This window comes from Rhinopithecus bieti, unplaced genomic scaffold (assembly GCF_001698545.2).
Source record: "Rhinopithecus bieti isolate Rb0 unplaced genomic scaffold, ASM169854v2 scaffold_62034, whole genome shotgun sequence".
In the NCBI taxonomy this organism is placed as follows: Eukaryota; Metazoa; Chordata; class Mammalia; order Primates; family Cercopithecidae; genus Rhinopithecus; species Rhinopithecus bieti.
Window position 1 is genome coordinate 1,428,214 of NW_016823752.1, and position 17,356 is coordinate 1,445,569.

Here is a 17,356-nt window from a genome sequence, read left to right on the forward strand (position 1 = left end):
GCTAGTTTTTTTTTTTTGTATTTTTAGTAGAGACGGGGTTTCACCGTGTTAGCCAGGATGGTCTCGATCTCCTGACCTCATGATCCGCCCGTCTCAGCCTCCCAAAGTGCTGGGATTACAGGCTTGAGCCACCGCGCCCGGCTTAATGTTTGATATTGTTAAGGTGGCAGTACTCCCCCAACACGGGCCACACTTTCAATGCAATTTCTATCAAAATTCCAACAGCCTTTGCAGAAATGGAAAAGCTGATCTTCAAATTCACAAGGAAGTGCAAGGAGCCTTGAGGCCAGTCTCGTAAAAGAACAAAGTTGAACAAACTTTCTGATTCTGATTTTAAAACGTGCTACAATGCAGGGTAATCAAAACAATGAGATACTGGCATGATAGACCTCTGGGTCAGTGGGATAGAAGCGAGAGCCCAGAAGTACATCTTCATTTTGATTGATTTTCAGTAAAGCTGCCAAGATGACTCAATGGGGAAAAAGCCTTTTCAGCAAAGGATACTGGGACAACTGGATAGCTGCATGTAGAAGAATGCGTTGGGATCTGTCGCACACCGTCTGTCAAGATGAACTCAAAATGGATCAGACACCTAAATTTAAGTGCCAAAGTTATAAAACTTAGAAGATATTGTGGTAAATCTTTGTGACCGTGGATTTGGCAGCAGTTTCTTAGATATGTCACCAAAAGCATGAGCAATGAAAACAAGTAAATCAGACTTTATCAAGATAAAAACTATGTACATTAAAGGGCACTTTTGAGAAAGTGAAAAAACCACTCACAGAGTAGGAGAAAAGTTTATCCAAATCGCTTACCTGATAATGGTCTAGTATCCCAAGCAACTCAACAGGAAAAACCAGTTTAAAAAGGATGCAAGAAGGTATTTCTCCAAAGAAGATACAGAAATGGACAATAAGCACAGGAAAAGATCATCGTTAGAGGGAAATGCAAATCAAAACCACAATTAAATACCACTTCACAGCCAGTAGGTTCGTTAACAAAAACAAACCAACAGCCAGAAAATAACAAGTGTTGGCAAGGATTTGGAGAAATTGGAAACTGCATCATTGCTGGTAGAAACACAGAATGGTGTAGCCACTCTGGAAAGCAGTTTGGCAGTTTCTAAAAATATGAAATATGGGTTTACCATGGCACCCAGCAGTTCTACTATTAGGTGTGTACCCATAGAAACAAAAACACGCATTCATCTAAAAACTTGTCTAGGAACATTCATAGCAGCGTCATTTATAGTCAAAAGTGAAAACAGCTCCAGTGTCCATCAACTGATGAATTGATAAATAAAATGATGTATATACACACAATGGAATATTATTCAGCCTTAACAAAAAAATGAAAATCTGATACTTGCTACAGTGTGGATGAACCTTGAGAACATTGTGCTCTGTGAAATCAGCCAGACACAGAAGGCCATATATTGCATGATTCCATTCGTGTGACGTGTCCAGAATTGGCAAATGCATAGAGATAGAAAGTAGTTAATGTTGTCAGGGACTGGGGGTGGGGAGGCAGAGAGGAATGAATGCCTGCTTAATGGATACGGAGTCTCTCTCCAGGCTCATGAAAATGTTCTGGAGTTAGATCATAGGAATGGTTGCATGACCACATGGTAAATATACTAAAAGCCACTGACTGAGTTGCCCACTTTAAAATGGTGACTTTTATATTATGTGATTTTCATCTCAATTAAAAAAAAATGTAGAAGTTCTGAAAACAAATGCTTGGTGAGGGATGCCAGCTATGGTAGCTGCTGTGGCTCTTTCCTGGGCCTTCTGCCTCCCTGCTGGGTTGAGGTGCTCCGGTTCACCAGTGGAGTCACCGTGCCTAAGTAGAGCTCTGTAGCTCTCAGGCTACACATCTGTTTGGCCATACATGGGGCTTCGCAGGAGTTTTAATGTGGACTGATAGGGGCATGAGGATTCCCAAAGTCCCGCGGTGTGTCTGCTGTGCACTGAAACTTGAGGACCCCTGGCCTACCCACCCTCCGATTCCCTGCAGCAGCCCCCAGAGTCGGGCGGGGACCTGCAAAGTTAGTTCTAAAATTGAGGTGATGGGAGGGGGCTGAGTTCAGAGTGCCACCTCCTTCCACACCAGCTCTGCACACTCACCTCCCTTCCACACTCACACTCCTCTGTGCAGTAATGCAGGCTCCACGAAATTCCCTTGCAGGGAAAGGGTGGGAAGAGAGTGAGGGATAAACGACTGCAAATTGGGTGCAGTGTATACTGCTCGGGTGATGGGTGCACCAAAATCACACAAATCACCGCTAAAGAATTTACTCATGTAACCAAACACCACCTGTTTCCCCAAAACCTATGGAAATAGAAAATTAAAAAAAAAACTCGTAGGAAGAACTCTGCTTTACCTAGTATGTCCACACTGAGTGTCACATCAGTGATGTGGTGATATGCAGGCTTATTTTTAAATAAATAAATAAGTGTCACATCAGTGATGTGGTGATATGCAGGCTTATTTTTAAATAAATAAATAAGTGCCACATCAGTGATGTGGTGATATGCAGGCTTATTTTTAAATAAATAAATAACATTTAACACATTAAGAAGGGTTAGTGCCTATTTCAAAACACCTGCAACAGCTTAACATCTGATGTGAAATGTGTGGCTCCTGTTGTGACAAAGGCACAGGTACTGTGGTTTGTTAGTCACATTTATAATTGAAGGAAGAGGTACATTTCAGATAGAGGTTAGTGAGGTTAGTGAAAGTAAAGATGAGATGAGTTTTCCTCCCGAGTCCACAGACCCGTGCTGTGCTGTCTGTCTGTTCCCAAGTGGGAACAGGACCCAGGGTTTTTCTCTGACCTGGGCTTTTGCAAACACGAGAGATGCATGGGCTGGGCATGGCGCTGGTGTGAGAGCTGCACTTTCTGTAGTGACCCGGTGCCTGAATTCACCTTGACCTCCAGTTCCTCCTGTCTGGGAGTCGGAGGATACCTGTTGAATGGGGACGCGGTGCATCTCCCTCTTGGCTGTGTCTGTACTACTGCTACTGCCTACTGCTGTTCCTCAGGGACTTCCTTACACTGGGCTCCTGCCAGTCTCCGGGACCTCGATCTCTTTGTTGATGGCCCAGAGAAAAACTTCTAGATGACATCTGAGCTTTGCTGTGTCTGCTGTGGTGTCATTGAAAGCTGCCTCTAAGTCTAACATCTGGGATTTTGCTTTTTAACAATAAAAAGGATATAGACCTTTAGCCCACTAGTGCTAAGAATGGTATCTAAATTTTATTTTGCTTTTATTTTTATTTTATTTCTATCTTGTATATTTGCAAAGGCAGGCAAAAATAGAGGGCTATAAGAGTTTGGAAGGTATTCTGAATGATTAAGTTGGAAAGCACTTTCAGCATTTGGGAAAAGTTTATATTTTTTGCTCTTAAATGTAAGTACTGTGAAAGTAAACCAAGTTTTTCCATTGTGTTACTACTATCTAGAGAAGCTGCATGGTGAATCCTTTCTGTAACTAACCCGGCTTCTTCCCCCGTAAACTGAAGGTAAACAAGTTATGCCAATATATTCAAGTTACAGGCAAAACCACTCGGTTTCCAATTGCCTTTTGGATAGTAAAGATTAGGTGCTTCAACTAGCAGCAAGAAAAGATGGGACAAGTTAAAATTAAACTCTCTTGCTTTCAAAATTAGATTTCCAGACTTGATTCACATGTTTACTTAAATGCTGTGATAATATTCTAAAACTCTACGTCCTTGAATTTGAAGATCCACAAAGTATGGATAAGACAGAATATCTCTGGATCTATTTAGCACCCTTGCTGTGTTACCGAAATTTAAAAGTTTACCGTATAAAATATCTTACTCTTTTGGAATTTTTATGCCATACCTCTTAAAATATTGTAATTATAAGTTTACCTTGTAAATTATCCTTTGTTGTACAGAGTATCTGACCAATTTACTCATTCTTCTGGTCCAGTTGCCATTTTATTTATTTTTATTTTTTTCGAGACGGAGTCTTGCTCTGTTGTCTAGGCTGGAGTGCAGTGGTGTGATCTCGGCTCACTGCACGCTCCACCTCCCGGGTTCACGCTATTCTCCTGCCTCAGCCTCCGGAGTAGCTGGGACTAGAGGCGCCTGCCACCATGCCCGGCTAATTTTTTTTTTGTATTTTTAGTAGAGACAGGGTTTCACTGTGTTAGCCAGGATGGTCTCCATCTCCTGACCTCGTGATCCGCCTGCCTTGGCCTCCCAAAGTGCTGGGATTACAGGCGTGAGCCACCGTGCCCAGCCCATTTTATTTTATCTAAGTATGGCCTTAGGAGAAATCTCTTGGTAGCTGCCTGCATGATTGGCAAGTTGAAGTTGGAATTTTTTATGGTTTGTATTAGTGGATCTGATTTTTAGAAGTTGCTTGCTAAGAAAATTACCCTCTTCATTTCTGTTTTTAGTAGGGAGGCCTTGGCATTTGTCCAGCAATTAATGAAAAATCATGGTACAATTATGTTTTATTTTTTTTCTTAATTCTTTCTGCGTTTGACATAATGGTGAAAATTAAAGAACCTTGAGTGGAAAATGCCTTAGCAGAATAAAAGCGTATAGCAATTATATTCTGACCTTGGTTTTTTTCCCCTCTATAACTATATATTTTTTCACAGAGTTAATTATATTCGAAAGCGTACCCAGGCTCTCTGCTTGCTATGAGATGTTTGCTGCTAGAGTGATTGCGTGCTACTTTGCCCTTAGATGAAGCAGTGCTTTCATAACTTCTAAAGATGCCTGAATTGCCTGAGATTTTTTATGGTTTAAATGAAGTTTTCTTTATTGTTCATACTGATAGAAATCCAGCTGTACTCCAACTATTAGGATAAATTAGTGTGTTGTCTGTAGAAACGAGCTCTTCCAACGGAATAACAGACATACAATTTATATGCAGTTACTCTAATCTGTAGTATGGCAAGGTACAGAGCAGTCCCAGCATGAGCACGGTGACTTAGTCGCTGCTGAGATTACTCACGGAGGCTTATTTCTATCATGGAGAATGTAATTCTATGTTAAGGTGATGACGCCTCCGTGATAGTACTGCTGTTTACCCCGAAAGGTAATGTAGATCACAAAAGTCTAAAATAAATCAGTGAATGCTTCAGTCATTTAAATTGATACTTAAAGATAAGACATTTTAGTTGAAAATAAATGTAGCAGCCTCTTCCCTATGGTCATAAACATGTTGGCACTTATTCATGTGCCTACTTATGCAGGAGATTGGCTTAACATAATTGATACTGTCTAGCCCTTAAAAGATCAAATAGAAGATCTTGACATCGTTAAAATTTAGTTTCCTGAAATACTTACTCTTGGAAGTAGATTTCTGTGAAAGAAAAAAATTCATTTTTAGTTGGTTGCCCTGGGAAAATGATGTTATTTAAAAAAACAACAATTTACTGGTAGCGTGTGTTCAGTGTTTGGCTAGAATTACTTTATTATTAAACTATTTTTTTCTAATAGAAAAATATTTGCAGTTTAAACGGTGTTGATCACATAAGCACATACAGAGGATGAAGTTAAAATTTTCCAGTAACCCTGTCAGGACCAGACACATTCTGTTAATATTTGTATATACCAATTTTTTTCTGTGCATTTGTATGTATCATATGCATAGTATTTTGCCAACTTATTTTGTTGAAATAAATAATGAACATTATTTTATGCCATTAAATATTTTTTTGACACCAAGGCTTACTAAAATGATCTCTGAAACTCTATTTTGTGAATATAATCGTCCCGTGGTATACGAGGGGAATTGGTTCTAGGACCCCTGTGGATACCAAATTCCACAGGTACTCATGTCCCGTAGTCAGCCCTGTGGAACCTGTGGGCTGGGAAAGCGGGCCTCCCGTACGAGTGAGTTTCACACCCCGAGGAGGCTGTGTTTCTGTGTGTGCTGTTGGCTGTAAGTGGATCCGCACAGTTCGGATTGGTGTGATTCAAGGGTCAGCTGTATATGCGATTTTCTCCTGGGAAGAACCACACTTTTCATCAGATTATTGGAAAGGGCTGTGGTAGTTAAGAACAATCTATTTTTAATGACTACATGGTAATATTTTGTAATTCATTTATGTATTCCCTTGTTTTTAAGACATTTAGCATAGCATATTGGAAGTATAGTATATGCTGATGAAGAATATTTTATTCCAGTAATGCAAGTATAACATTTTATTCAGAGTTTATTCATATTCACAAATGAGACTGTCCTATAATATTTTTGGTATTTTTCTAATCACATGTGCTAGTGCCAGTTTCATGAAATCAACTGAGGCCATCCTGTATGTATTTCTGTGGCCTGCAATACGTTAAGCAACCTAAGAATTATGTCTTAAAAAGTGTTAGTAGCCCTGTGCCTTAGTGATAGCATTTTATATTTCCAGTTTCTTCTGAAGATACTGTTTTCAGGGTCTCCTCTCTCTTGCTTCTTGGGTTACTTTTGACCATTACATTTTGCTAAGAAATGGTTAATTTTGTATTGCCATGTAATTTTTACAGAAATTCAGGATTTATGGAAAGATCACCAAAAAGGCACTTGGGGTGTGATGCGACTGAAATGTGTTTCACCGCCTGACTGGAGGACTCAGCCATGCATCCCAGGGCAGTGCTGAGTCTTAGGCCTTCCAGCTTTTAACTGAAAATACTGCCAAGTGCTGAGGTCATGGTCCCAGTGCCATTTCTCCCTCAAAGGAAGTAGGGCTCCTTGGAGAAGTGGCCGATTCTAGGTATTGGGAGAAACAGAGCTAAGCCTGCATCACGATCTATAGCAGAAAAGCAGGGCAGATCACTCGGGTCCAGTGTGAAGGACTCAGGAGCGGCTTGAATTGGCTCCCCCTTCCCACATAGGAGATGGGGAGCCCCAGGAAGCACATAATTGTGATATGCTTCAATCCACACTCTCATGATAATTAAAAGCAAATTGGTTATCGTTGGAGAATGTAAACAGAGGCATTATCAGATGCTTCCTCAGCATTTTTTGATATAGTCAAATGGTTTCCTCTTTTAATCTGTTGATATAATTGATTATGGTGATATTAACAATTCCTGATGAGGCACCCTTAGCTCAGAGGAAAGGATGGTGTATTCATTAAATGGGGCTGGCCTAGCCAGTAAAGAAAAAAATGCCATCTAGGAGAAAACGTAGACCTCCCCCTTATAACATACTGTGTGCCAAGATTATACCAAGTTCCAGAGGAATTAAAGATCTAGGTAATAGGCCAGGCATGGTGGCTCCTGGGAGGCTGAGGCAGGCAGATCGCTTGAGCTCAGGAGTTTCAGAGCAGCCTGGGCAATATGGTGAAACCCTGTCTCTACCAAAAATACAAAAAATTAGCCGGGCGTGGTGGTGTGCTCCTGTGGTCCCCGTTACTTGGGTGGCTGAGGTGGGAGGATGGCTTGAGCTGGAGAGGCAGATGTTGCAGTGAGCCAAGATTGTGCTGGTGCACTCCAGCCTGGGCCAGAGAGTGAGACCCTGTCTCAAAAAAAAAAAAAAAAAAAAGATCTAGGTAATAAAAATAACTCAATAGAAATACTGAAAGAACATGATGGAGAATATTTTCACAATCTAGGAATGGGAAGATCTTAGGAAGACAGGAAACTCAGAAACCATAAAGGAAGACAGACATTTATCTGTATATAACAAAAAATAGAACCAAAATATGGACCATACTATAAACAATGGCAAATGATCAACTTGGAAAAATTAAATCTCTACTATTTAATGATTCACAAATGATCACTGTTCCTAATGTACAAAGAATTTTTGTATATTGATGAGAGAACAAAATGAATAGAAAGATGGGCCAAGGGCATGAAAAGACCATTCACGGGAGAAGAATGGTAAATGGCAGTTAGAACTATGAAAATATGCTCAGCTTCGTTTTTGGTTAATGACAGCAATATAGGATAACCATGATTCCACCTAACTGGCAAAATCTAAAATGAGCCAGGATTGCAAAAACAGGACATCCTGCCCCTGGGAGCGTCAGTCTACACAGCTGTGTGGAAAGGAAACCTGGCATTGTCTGTAAAAGCTACTTCAATTCAGCAGTTGTGCTTTCATAAAACAAGTTTAGAAATAAAAGCGCTAGTCTGTTAGGGTGTATGACTGAAAAATGAGAATGGCCTCATTGTTGCAGTGGCAAGTAAACTGGAAGAAGCAGCCACTGAATTTTCTCCTTACTGCTCGGTTTCCTTTCTAACAGCCGTGCTGTAGGTGCCCATCAGGGTCAGGGCAGGGGAGCTGCGTGCCAGTGAGGAAGAAAGCTCCTGGGCACAGATGGTTCCCCGGGGAACCACACAGGGGTCCCTTCTACAGTGCCACCTGGCTGGTGCTGGCCCCTTGTACACGTGGGTACATGTACAGCAAGGTCTGCCCATAGAGCTTGGGACTTGTCTGTGAACAGAGGACGCCAGCCTGGGCCCCTCTGTGTTCCAGGCTTTGGGGCTCTGCAAAAGAGAGACTGCAAGGGCAGGCAGACTGATGGGAGGAGACAGCTGCTGCCTGTGAGGGAGGGAACCCCAAATGCCTGCGCTGTCACTGAGGAAGAGCTCCGTGCGGCCCAGGAAGCCTCAGTGTTAGGCTGCAAAGGCTCTAATGGACGTTCTGAGTCTCCAAGGAAGACATAACTTGTTTTTGTTACACTTTAGTTTTAAAAGTTTAGGAAATACATAGTTCAATTTAGAGAGATTTCTGTTTCATACACATTTTATTGTATAAATGGGTAAGAGTCTCTGTGTCTGGAGAACTTGGCTTTCTAGAATAACTTATTCTTTGATGTTGCTGTTGGTTAATGTTTTGCCATAAATATCACTCTTTAATGTTTCCATGCCCCTTCGCTTTCAGTTTTTTGTAGCATCAGATCCAACAGTTAAAACAGATCGACTGTGGCATGACAAGTATACTTTGAGGAAATCGATGATTCCTTCGTTTATTACGATGGATCAGTCTAGGAAGGTAGGATTAGAAGAGATTTTTGTGATTTTGATGTTTTATGGCTATGTATACTTAGATTATGTGACAAAACCAATTTTCATAAAACTTCATGCGTTTTGAGATTGTTAATGTTCTGGAGATGAAGTAAGTGCATGTTAATTGAATACATCAATATAGTATGTGTTCAGTGTATCTTTGAGTTACTGGAATTCGCTCCATACTGTAGCGGGTGCTCTTGTTACTTTTCAATCAAGAGTCAATTTGTCACTTAGGAATATTTGCAGATTTGGGCAATCGTTTTAAATTTACATAAAGGTAATCATAGAATATTTTTCTTTTTAGGTCCTTTTGATAGGAAAATCAATAAATTTCTTGCACCAAGTTTGTCATGATCAGACTCCCACTACAAAGATGATAGCCGTGACCAAGTCTGCAGAGTCACCCCGGGACGGTACGATGATGCTGGTGGGGTGGTGATGATGGCGATGGTGTGATGATGATGTGAGGACGGTGATACGGTAACAGTGATGATGATAATGACGTGGTGATGGTGTGATGATAGGGATGATGGGGATGTGATTATAATGGTGTTGGGGATGGGTGGTGGTGATGGCGTGGTGGTGGCAGTGATGGTGGTGGTGATGGTGATGATGGTGAGGTGATGGTGTTGGGGATGGGTGGTGGTGATGGCGTGGTGGCAGTGATGGTGGTGGTGATGGTGTGATTATGGTGAGGTGACGGTGTTGGGGATGGGTGGTGATGATGGCGTAGTGGTGGCAGTGATGGTGGTGGTGATGGTGATGGTGATGGTGATGGTGATGATGGTGAGGTGATGGTGTTGGGGATGGGTGGTGGTGATGGCGTGGTGGCAGTGATGGTGGTGGTGATGGTGATGGTGATGGTGTGATTATGGTGAGGTGACGGTGTTGGGGATGGGTGGTGATGGCGTGGTGGTGGCGGTGGTGATGGTGATGGTGTGATTATGGTGAGGTGACGGTGTTGGGGATGGGTGGTGATGATGGCATGGTGGTGGCAGTGGTGGTGATGGTGATGGTGTGATTATGGTGAGGTGACGGTGTTGGGGATGGGTGGTGATGATGGCATGGTGGTGGTGGTGATGGTGATGGTGTGATTATGGTGAGGTGACGGTGTTGGGGATGGGTGGTGATGGTGATGGTGTGATTATGGTGAGGTGACGGTGTTGGGGATGGGTGGTGATGATGGCATGGTGGTGGCAGTGGTGGTGATGGTGATGGTGTGATGATGGTGAGGTGACGGTGTTGGGGATGGGTGGTGATGATGGCATGGTGGTGGCAGTGGTGGTGATGGTGATGGTGTGATTATGGTGAGGTGACGGTGTTGGGGATGGGTGGTGATGATGGCGTGGTGGTGGCAGTGGTGGTGGTGATGATGGTGATTATGGTGAGGTGACGGTGTTGGGGATGGGTGGTGATGATGGCGTGGTGGTGGCAGTGATGGTGGTGGTGATGGTGATGATGGTGAGGTGACGGTGTTGGGGATGGGTGGTGATGATGGCATGGTGGTGGCAGTGGTGGTGATGGTGATGGTGTGATTATGGTGAGGTGACGGTGTTGGGGATGGGTGGTGATGATGGCGTGGTGGTGGCAGTGATGGTGGTGGTGATGGTGATGATGGTGAGGTGACGGTGTTGGGGATGGGTGGTGATGATGGCGTGGTGGTGGCAGTGGTGGTGGTGATGATGGTGATGGTGATGATGGTGATGTGATGATAGTAATGACATTGATAATTGTGATGGTGATAGTAATGATATGATGATGGTGATGATAGTGGAGGTGATGGTGATGATGATGTGCTGATGTTACAGATTACTTAAAAGTGTTTTTTGTACCATGGGATTTATAGATCATTGGAATTACTCTCTAAAACACCTGAATACATAGTACTATGTATGTATATGTATAGTACTGTGTAAATTTTAGTTTCCTTTTATACGGAGTTAAACAGTAAGTGTTGGAATAGGTATAGCTATTTTGTCCTTCTTAATTTGTGTTACTTTTTAAAATGATAAAGTGACAGTGTGCCAAAATAAGAAACAACAGAAGAAATATTGCTAATGGTAGCCCATTCTTTGGGATGCAAAGGCTTCGTTTGGAGAAGAGCCAGGACTTACTGCACTTACTGTGTTTATTGCATTCAGAGTGCTGCGTGAGGGTTCAGCTTGTGTGAAGCGCTGAGGCTTTCCCTCGTTCTCTTCCTTTTCCCCATTTGCTGCCTGCCCCACCCTCAGTAATTTCATGATAATGTTTTGTGTATGGCTAACTTACATTTATAGCTCTCCAGTTTTGGCTGTATTTGCTATTTATATTGTCATGGTTCATTCAAAAGGTTTACTTTGCGTAGGACACTGTGGTAGCTACAGGAAAGAGATGATGACTTCACCGTGACTGTTCCTTTCATGAGCTTATTAGTCTGGTCTTGGAGAGGAGATGCATAATAAAATAACCAGTAGTCAGTAATAAAGGTGGAAAGTGATCAGGGATGTGAGATTTGCAGGTGAAGCGCTTTGGGTATTTTCAGGCAAGGCTCAACAGGAAGGCTTTGGAAAGAGGCAGGAATTGCACTGGCCATGGAGAAGGAGGAGAATTTGGTTGTGGGTTATCGTGCAGCCCAGGACAAAGGAAGAACGTGCATGAAAGTGCAGATGAGAAATAGGACGAATTAAACTTATCTAAAGATTGTAGTGAAAATAAAAAGTGTAAGTTATTATTATTTAATAACGTGACAGACTAAAGATAGACAGACTAGGACCTGGTGTAGGAAGTAGGATAGGTTACTGGGTGTGGTATTAGCTACGGGTGTTACTGGAATGACAGATGTTCTCTAACAGGACTTGGCTCTCTGGACAGGAGGGCTGGGGATCAGGAAGTCAGTGATGGCACTAGAACTCTGAGCTCATGAGGCCTAGTCAGAAGGGCAGCAGGGAATTTCGGAAGAGGATAGCACTGAGAGAGGAATGTCATTTAGGGCAATTTGGTTTTCAGTAGCTGAGAGGACTTACTAATGGAGGCTTCCAGCATGTATTGGAAATGCTGTACTGAAACTCTGGTTAAAAGTAGGGCCGGCCGAGTATAGAGATTTTAGAAGCATTTATCTCCCCATGGTAACTCAGGACAAGGCAGGATGGTGTAGCAAGAGCTCCCGTGTGGTCCAGGGCAGGTCCCTTTTCAGGCGTGTGAGAGCCATGGCCCCTCTCACCCTAAAGCATTCACACACCATTTTACATGTATTTTTTTGGGGGGAGGTGCATAGACCCCAGGTTAGTTCCTGGAATAGAGACAGATGTGATCCAGTACAGATTTTGGGGAAATGCTTCTACATTGAAGAGGTGGAAGGAAGAAGAACCAGGAGAGCAGTTGTGTTCAAGTCATGACCTTTCATAGTGCCTAGAGAAGACGGTGCACAAATGGGCTGTGCCTGGGACAGGGCGTCCCCACGCTCCTGCTGTGCGGGAGACTCTCCGTGAAGGTTGCTGCTGCTTGTGCGAGCACCCAGTCTGCAGTACTGCCGGCGGGCCCCACACCCACCGCCCCACATCTGCAGATTCAATCAACTGAGATTCAATCAACACTTAAAAAATACAGCCATTAAAAAAATACAAAAAAAAAAAAAACACCCCAATACAGTGTAACAGCTATTTGCATAGCATGTACATTGTGCTAGATATTATAAGTAACTTAGAGATGATTTAACGTATATGGGAAGATGTGTGTAGGTTAGGTGCAAATATTGCTCCGTTTTATAGAAGAGACTTGAGCATCAGGGGATTTCGGTATCTGTGGGGGTTGTGGGATTGGTCCCCTGCAGATGCTGAGGGCGACAGGGTACTGCTGCTTCTCTGAAATGACTCCTGCTGTCCCCATTGTCCTGTCCACGGCTGCCAGGGTCAGTGGAGAGCAAAGTTTCTGCTGTTGAGTATTTATTGTAGAACTGGGAAGATGGAAGATACAAATCCTAAAAGACTCCTAATAATGGTCAAAAAACAGGAGAACATGTCAGATTCACCTTTATCTGTGAAAAGGTTATGAAGATTTAAAAGTGTGAATAAAGAATAAAGAGTGAAAATTTAAAAACTGGAGCACGAGAGATGCCTCAACCCTGAAGGAGCAAAGAGAGTTCCGAGGAGGCTCCGGGTTCTGTGTCTTCATAGGCTGCTTTGGGCTAAGACTGATTAAGACTGATTCAAACCTTCTCTTTGGAATGAAAATTTTTAATGACTCAAGGGTATAATGAAAACATTTCCAGAGAAAAATCTTCGTATCATTAAAATTACGTAGATCAATGGAAATAGAACCCCATGCCCTTAAAACAGGACCGTGGTGAGCTCATCAAGGGGTTCCGTGGTGTCGTGACTCCAGGCAGACCTCACTCATCCTCAGATAACTATGGTTTCTTCACTGGGAGCGTCTTAGTTTTTTACTACCAGTGTGTAATTGGAATAATAGCAACACTAAAATAGGCCTGTCTTAGCTGCTTTCTTATTCTGAAGGACAAACAAATCTTAAGAGTCTTCTGATATAGTTAAACTGGGTAACTCAGATAATGGAAAGAGACTTAAACTCTGAATCAGAAGCTCTCGCCTTTCTTGTCCTTGCTTAGTCTTTAGCTAGCGTTTTGCTTTCTCTCAGTCTGAGGTTGTTCCTCCCACTGGGGTTATTGTCTAGCTTAAGTGTTATTGTGGGTTTAATGAAATGAAGTATTCATGTAAGTTTTAAAAACGGTTTGTGCTTTGCAGATATAAGTCAGCACTGTAAGAAGCTCTGTTATGTGTATAGTCTCCACCTGCGATTTCTTCTCAATAGAAAGCTATGGAAATGCTTTCTTCCCCTATGTTACTGCGTAGAGTCAGGCGTCTTTATTGGTGACAATCTGGGTTTGTCCCCTAGACGTCTCCAGCAATCTCTGTAGAGTTCACTCTATGATGCATGATAGTACTACTCAACTTCTGCGAGTTGTACAATTCACAGAGCTTATTTGCATGTGCTGTTTGGTCTTAAGACTAATCTATGGAAACGTCTTATGGGTATGGACGGGTGACTCAGCGCTGACTTGCCCTGTTACCAGTGTGTTTTGTTGAGATCTCCGGTTAGTTACAGTGTAGGGGATTTGGAAATCATGAAGACACACAGGTAGGTGTCTGCTGTGAACCCAGCTGGCAGAAGTGTTTTCATCTTTGTGGTCTTAGGGCTCTGGTCTCCTTTGTGGAATGTCTAGCTGCCTGTGCCTGAGGTCAGTCTGTTACTGATGCCACAGACAGTGGTTGGCCCTGAGTCTGGATGTGTGTGCCTTCATTTCTCCTTTATGAAAATACAGGTTACGTATGCATGTGTTCTCTTCCCTGTCGTTCTTTACAGCTGCAGACCTATTCACAGACTTAGAAAATGCATTTCAGGGGAAAATTGATGCTGCTTATTTTGAGACCAGCAAATACTTGTTGGATGTTCTCAATAAAAAGTACAGCTTGTTGGACCACATGCAGGCAATGAGACGGTACCTGCTTCTTGGTCAAGGAGACTTCATAAGGCACTTAATGGACTTGCTAAAGTAAGACACTATTTTGATTTCTATAAATGAGTAATATATTTGACATGAGAAGGAATCTTGTGTTTAAAAGAATAAATTATATTAAAGGAAAATGAGTTGAATTCTTCGAGCATACTTTTTAAAATAAAATCTGAAACGAATGTAAAATTTTCAAAAGGTGTAAAGCCCCTTTATTTTTCTCTGGTTATCAGCAGAGCATCATTGTCATGTTCTGTGCTTTATTCATAAGAGAAACTGGCATTTATTACCAAAACTATGGCGCTTAAACAGTCTTCATGTATGAGGAGTTTGTCTAATCACAATTAACTTTAGCTTGAGTTTGAAATAAAGCTGAAAAATAAAATACACATTTTAAAATTGAATTTTACTTTTATATTTGTAGTTAATGTTTCACATAAAAACAAAACTACGGCCCTTTTTATTTTGCTCCCTGACATTTCTCATGGCATCTTCCCTTCCAGAGTTAAATGTGTGTCCTTCTCCACCAGTAGAGACAGAGACAGTTCTGGACCAGAGCCTGCTATGCTCCTGGGTCTGGAGGCAGTGCAGACCCCGGCCCAGGCAGTGTGAGCCTGGGCATGAGCACCCCAGGGGGCCACAGCCTGGGCCAAACTTCTTTTTTGGTGTTCCTTTTAGGACGCTTAAAGTAAGCTAAATGTTCCCTTTAAGACACAAAATCAGCCGAGCGTGGTGGCTCAAGCCTGTAATCCCAGCACTTTGGGAGGCTGAGACGGGCGGATCACGAGGTCAGGAGATCAAGACCATCCTGGCTAACACGGTGAAACCCCGTCTCTACTAAAAATACAAAAAAACTAGCCGGGCGAGGTGGCGGGCGCCTATAGTCCCAGCTACTCGGGAGGCTGAGGCAGGAGAATGGCGTGAACCTGGGAGGCAGAGCTTGCAGTGAGCTGAGATCCAGCCACTGCACTCCAGCCTGGGCGACAGAGCGAGACTCCGTCTCAAAAAAAAACAAAAGACACAAAATCATAACTTACCTTTAAACCCTGCTAGTGCTGCCCAAGCAACTGTTTTAGGGCCTCAGGTCCTCAAGTTTCAGTGGATTGCAGACTAGAAAGCTTGCTTGTGGGCCCAATTCAGAGAATGAGATTTTCAGGTGTGGGGTGGAGGATTTGCATTTCCAGCAAGTTCCAGCTGCCGGTGATGCTGCGTTTGTGGGGACTACACATTGAGAACCACTGTTTGAGACGTGCAAGCTCTTACATCTTACCTTCTAGCCAGAAGCCAGTCTCCTCTGTGAAAACTCATATGGCTTTTTGAGGCATACACAGCCATAGCTGGCTTGCGACATGCTCATGCCTTAGTCACAGCTGATGTCTGCTAACAGGTTGGTAAGAAAAGAAGGTTCACTAGCACAGTAAATGCCGGCCGTGATGAGGTCAACACCTGTTTGAATTGTGAGTGGTGATGAGCTTTTAAAGGGGAAATGTTCTCTAATGCCATGGGTGTGTATGTGGGTGAGTTGGAGCCAAAGTGAGGTTTGGAGGACCCTGATGGTGTCATAGGTCACATCATAGAGCCGGCTGAATGCATTTGCCTTGTGCCCAATCTTAATGTTGAAAGTGTCACAATGCTTTCTTTAAAGTGAAAACTTCATTTCTCCTCATGTCGTATTTTAAGTTTCTAGTTTTTAGGTTTATTTGACATTTTGTGTCTTTTTCACCTTGTCGCTGCCCTGCATTTTGTAGAGCTTTCGTGTCTACCTGAGTTGATTAGTGATGTTCTTAACTTGGTAACCCCCTGATTAGAGACGTGTTAGCTTCATATTTATAAGAGCAGATATCAGTAACCCTCAAGAAATGCTTGCTGGAAGTGTAGTGGTTCTTGGCCCTTTGGAATCATGACCTCCATATACCTAATTGCTTTGATTCAATAGAGACCTCTCCTCCTCCCATTGGGTCTAAAATGAAATTATATCAGCTCATGCTACTCATAGGCCAGCCTAAAGTTTGAAAACTTTGTTAATATGTATAGCACATTTAAGTACTTTCAATTTAAGCTGAGATGGAGTCTCACTCTGTCGCCCAGGCTGGAGTGCAGTGGCGCGATCTCAGCTCACTGCAACCTCTACCTCCTGGGTTCAAGCGATTCTCCTGCCTCAGCCTCCTGAGTAGCTGGGATTACAGGCGCCCGCCACCATGCACGGCTAATTTTTGTATTTTTGGTAGAGATGGTATTTCACTGTGTTGGCCAGGCTGGTCTCAAACTCCTGACCTCAGGTGATCTACCCACCTCGGCCTCCCAAAGTGCTGGGATTACAGGATTGAACAAATGTTCCTGGCCAAAATCAGTATTTTTGAGATTTTAAAGAAATGTAACTCCACAATAATTAGTAAGCCCTGTTTACAGTTAATGCTCTGAAGCTTCCGTTGCCACATTATTGTATTGGTCCCATTTGTCTTTCGAGTTTTTATAATTTGAACCTTACTTTTTATAGTTTATACGTTTTTTAAAGTTCATTAAGAATTGAAGTAATATTTTCTTTAATTTTTAAAAAATTTGTTAAGACCAGAACTTGTCCGTCCAGCTACAACTTTGTATCAGCATAACTTGACTGGAATTCTAGAAACCGCTGTCAGAGCCACCAACGCACAGTTTGACAGTCCTGAGATCCTGCGAAGGCTGGACGTGCGGCTGCTGGAGGTACTGCGTCTCTGCATGTTGGGAATGCCGTCCTGGCACTGAGGACCCACTGGGCTGGGGTGTTCTAGCAAGTGTTTTCCATGTTATTTCAGGCACAGCTAGCCGTTATCTTTCTGGAAACTGGGCAGCCTGAGTAGGAACTCCACTCTGTCACTT

The 17,356-nt window shown here is 42.8% G+C and overlaps 1 protein-coding gene across 1 annotated transcript in view; it reads left to right on the top strand.

The window, feature by feature from the left end:
• Positions 1-17,356, top strand: part of TUBGCP3 (tubulin gamma complex component 3) — an 80,791-nt gene that overhangs the window by 46,182 nt on the left and 17,253 nt on the right. Inside the window, exons 12-15 of the mRNA XM_017861769.1 lie at positions 8,867-8,977; positions 9,299-9,407; positions 14,350-14,539; positions 17,065-17,200. Coding sequence (XP_017717258.1) covers positions 8,867-8,977; positions 9,299-9,407; positions 14,350-14,539; positions 17,065-17,200 — 546 coding nt within the window. The remainder of the gene's footprint in view (positions 1-8,866; positions 8,978-9,298; positions 9,408-14,349; positions 14,540-17,064; positions 17,201-17,356) is intronic.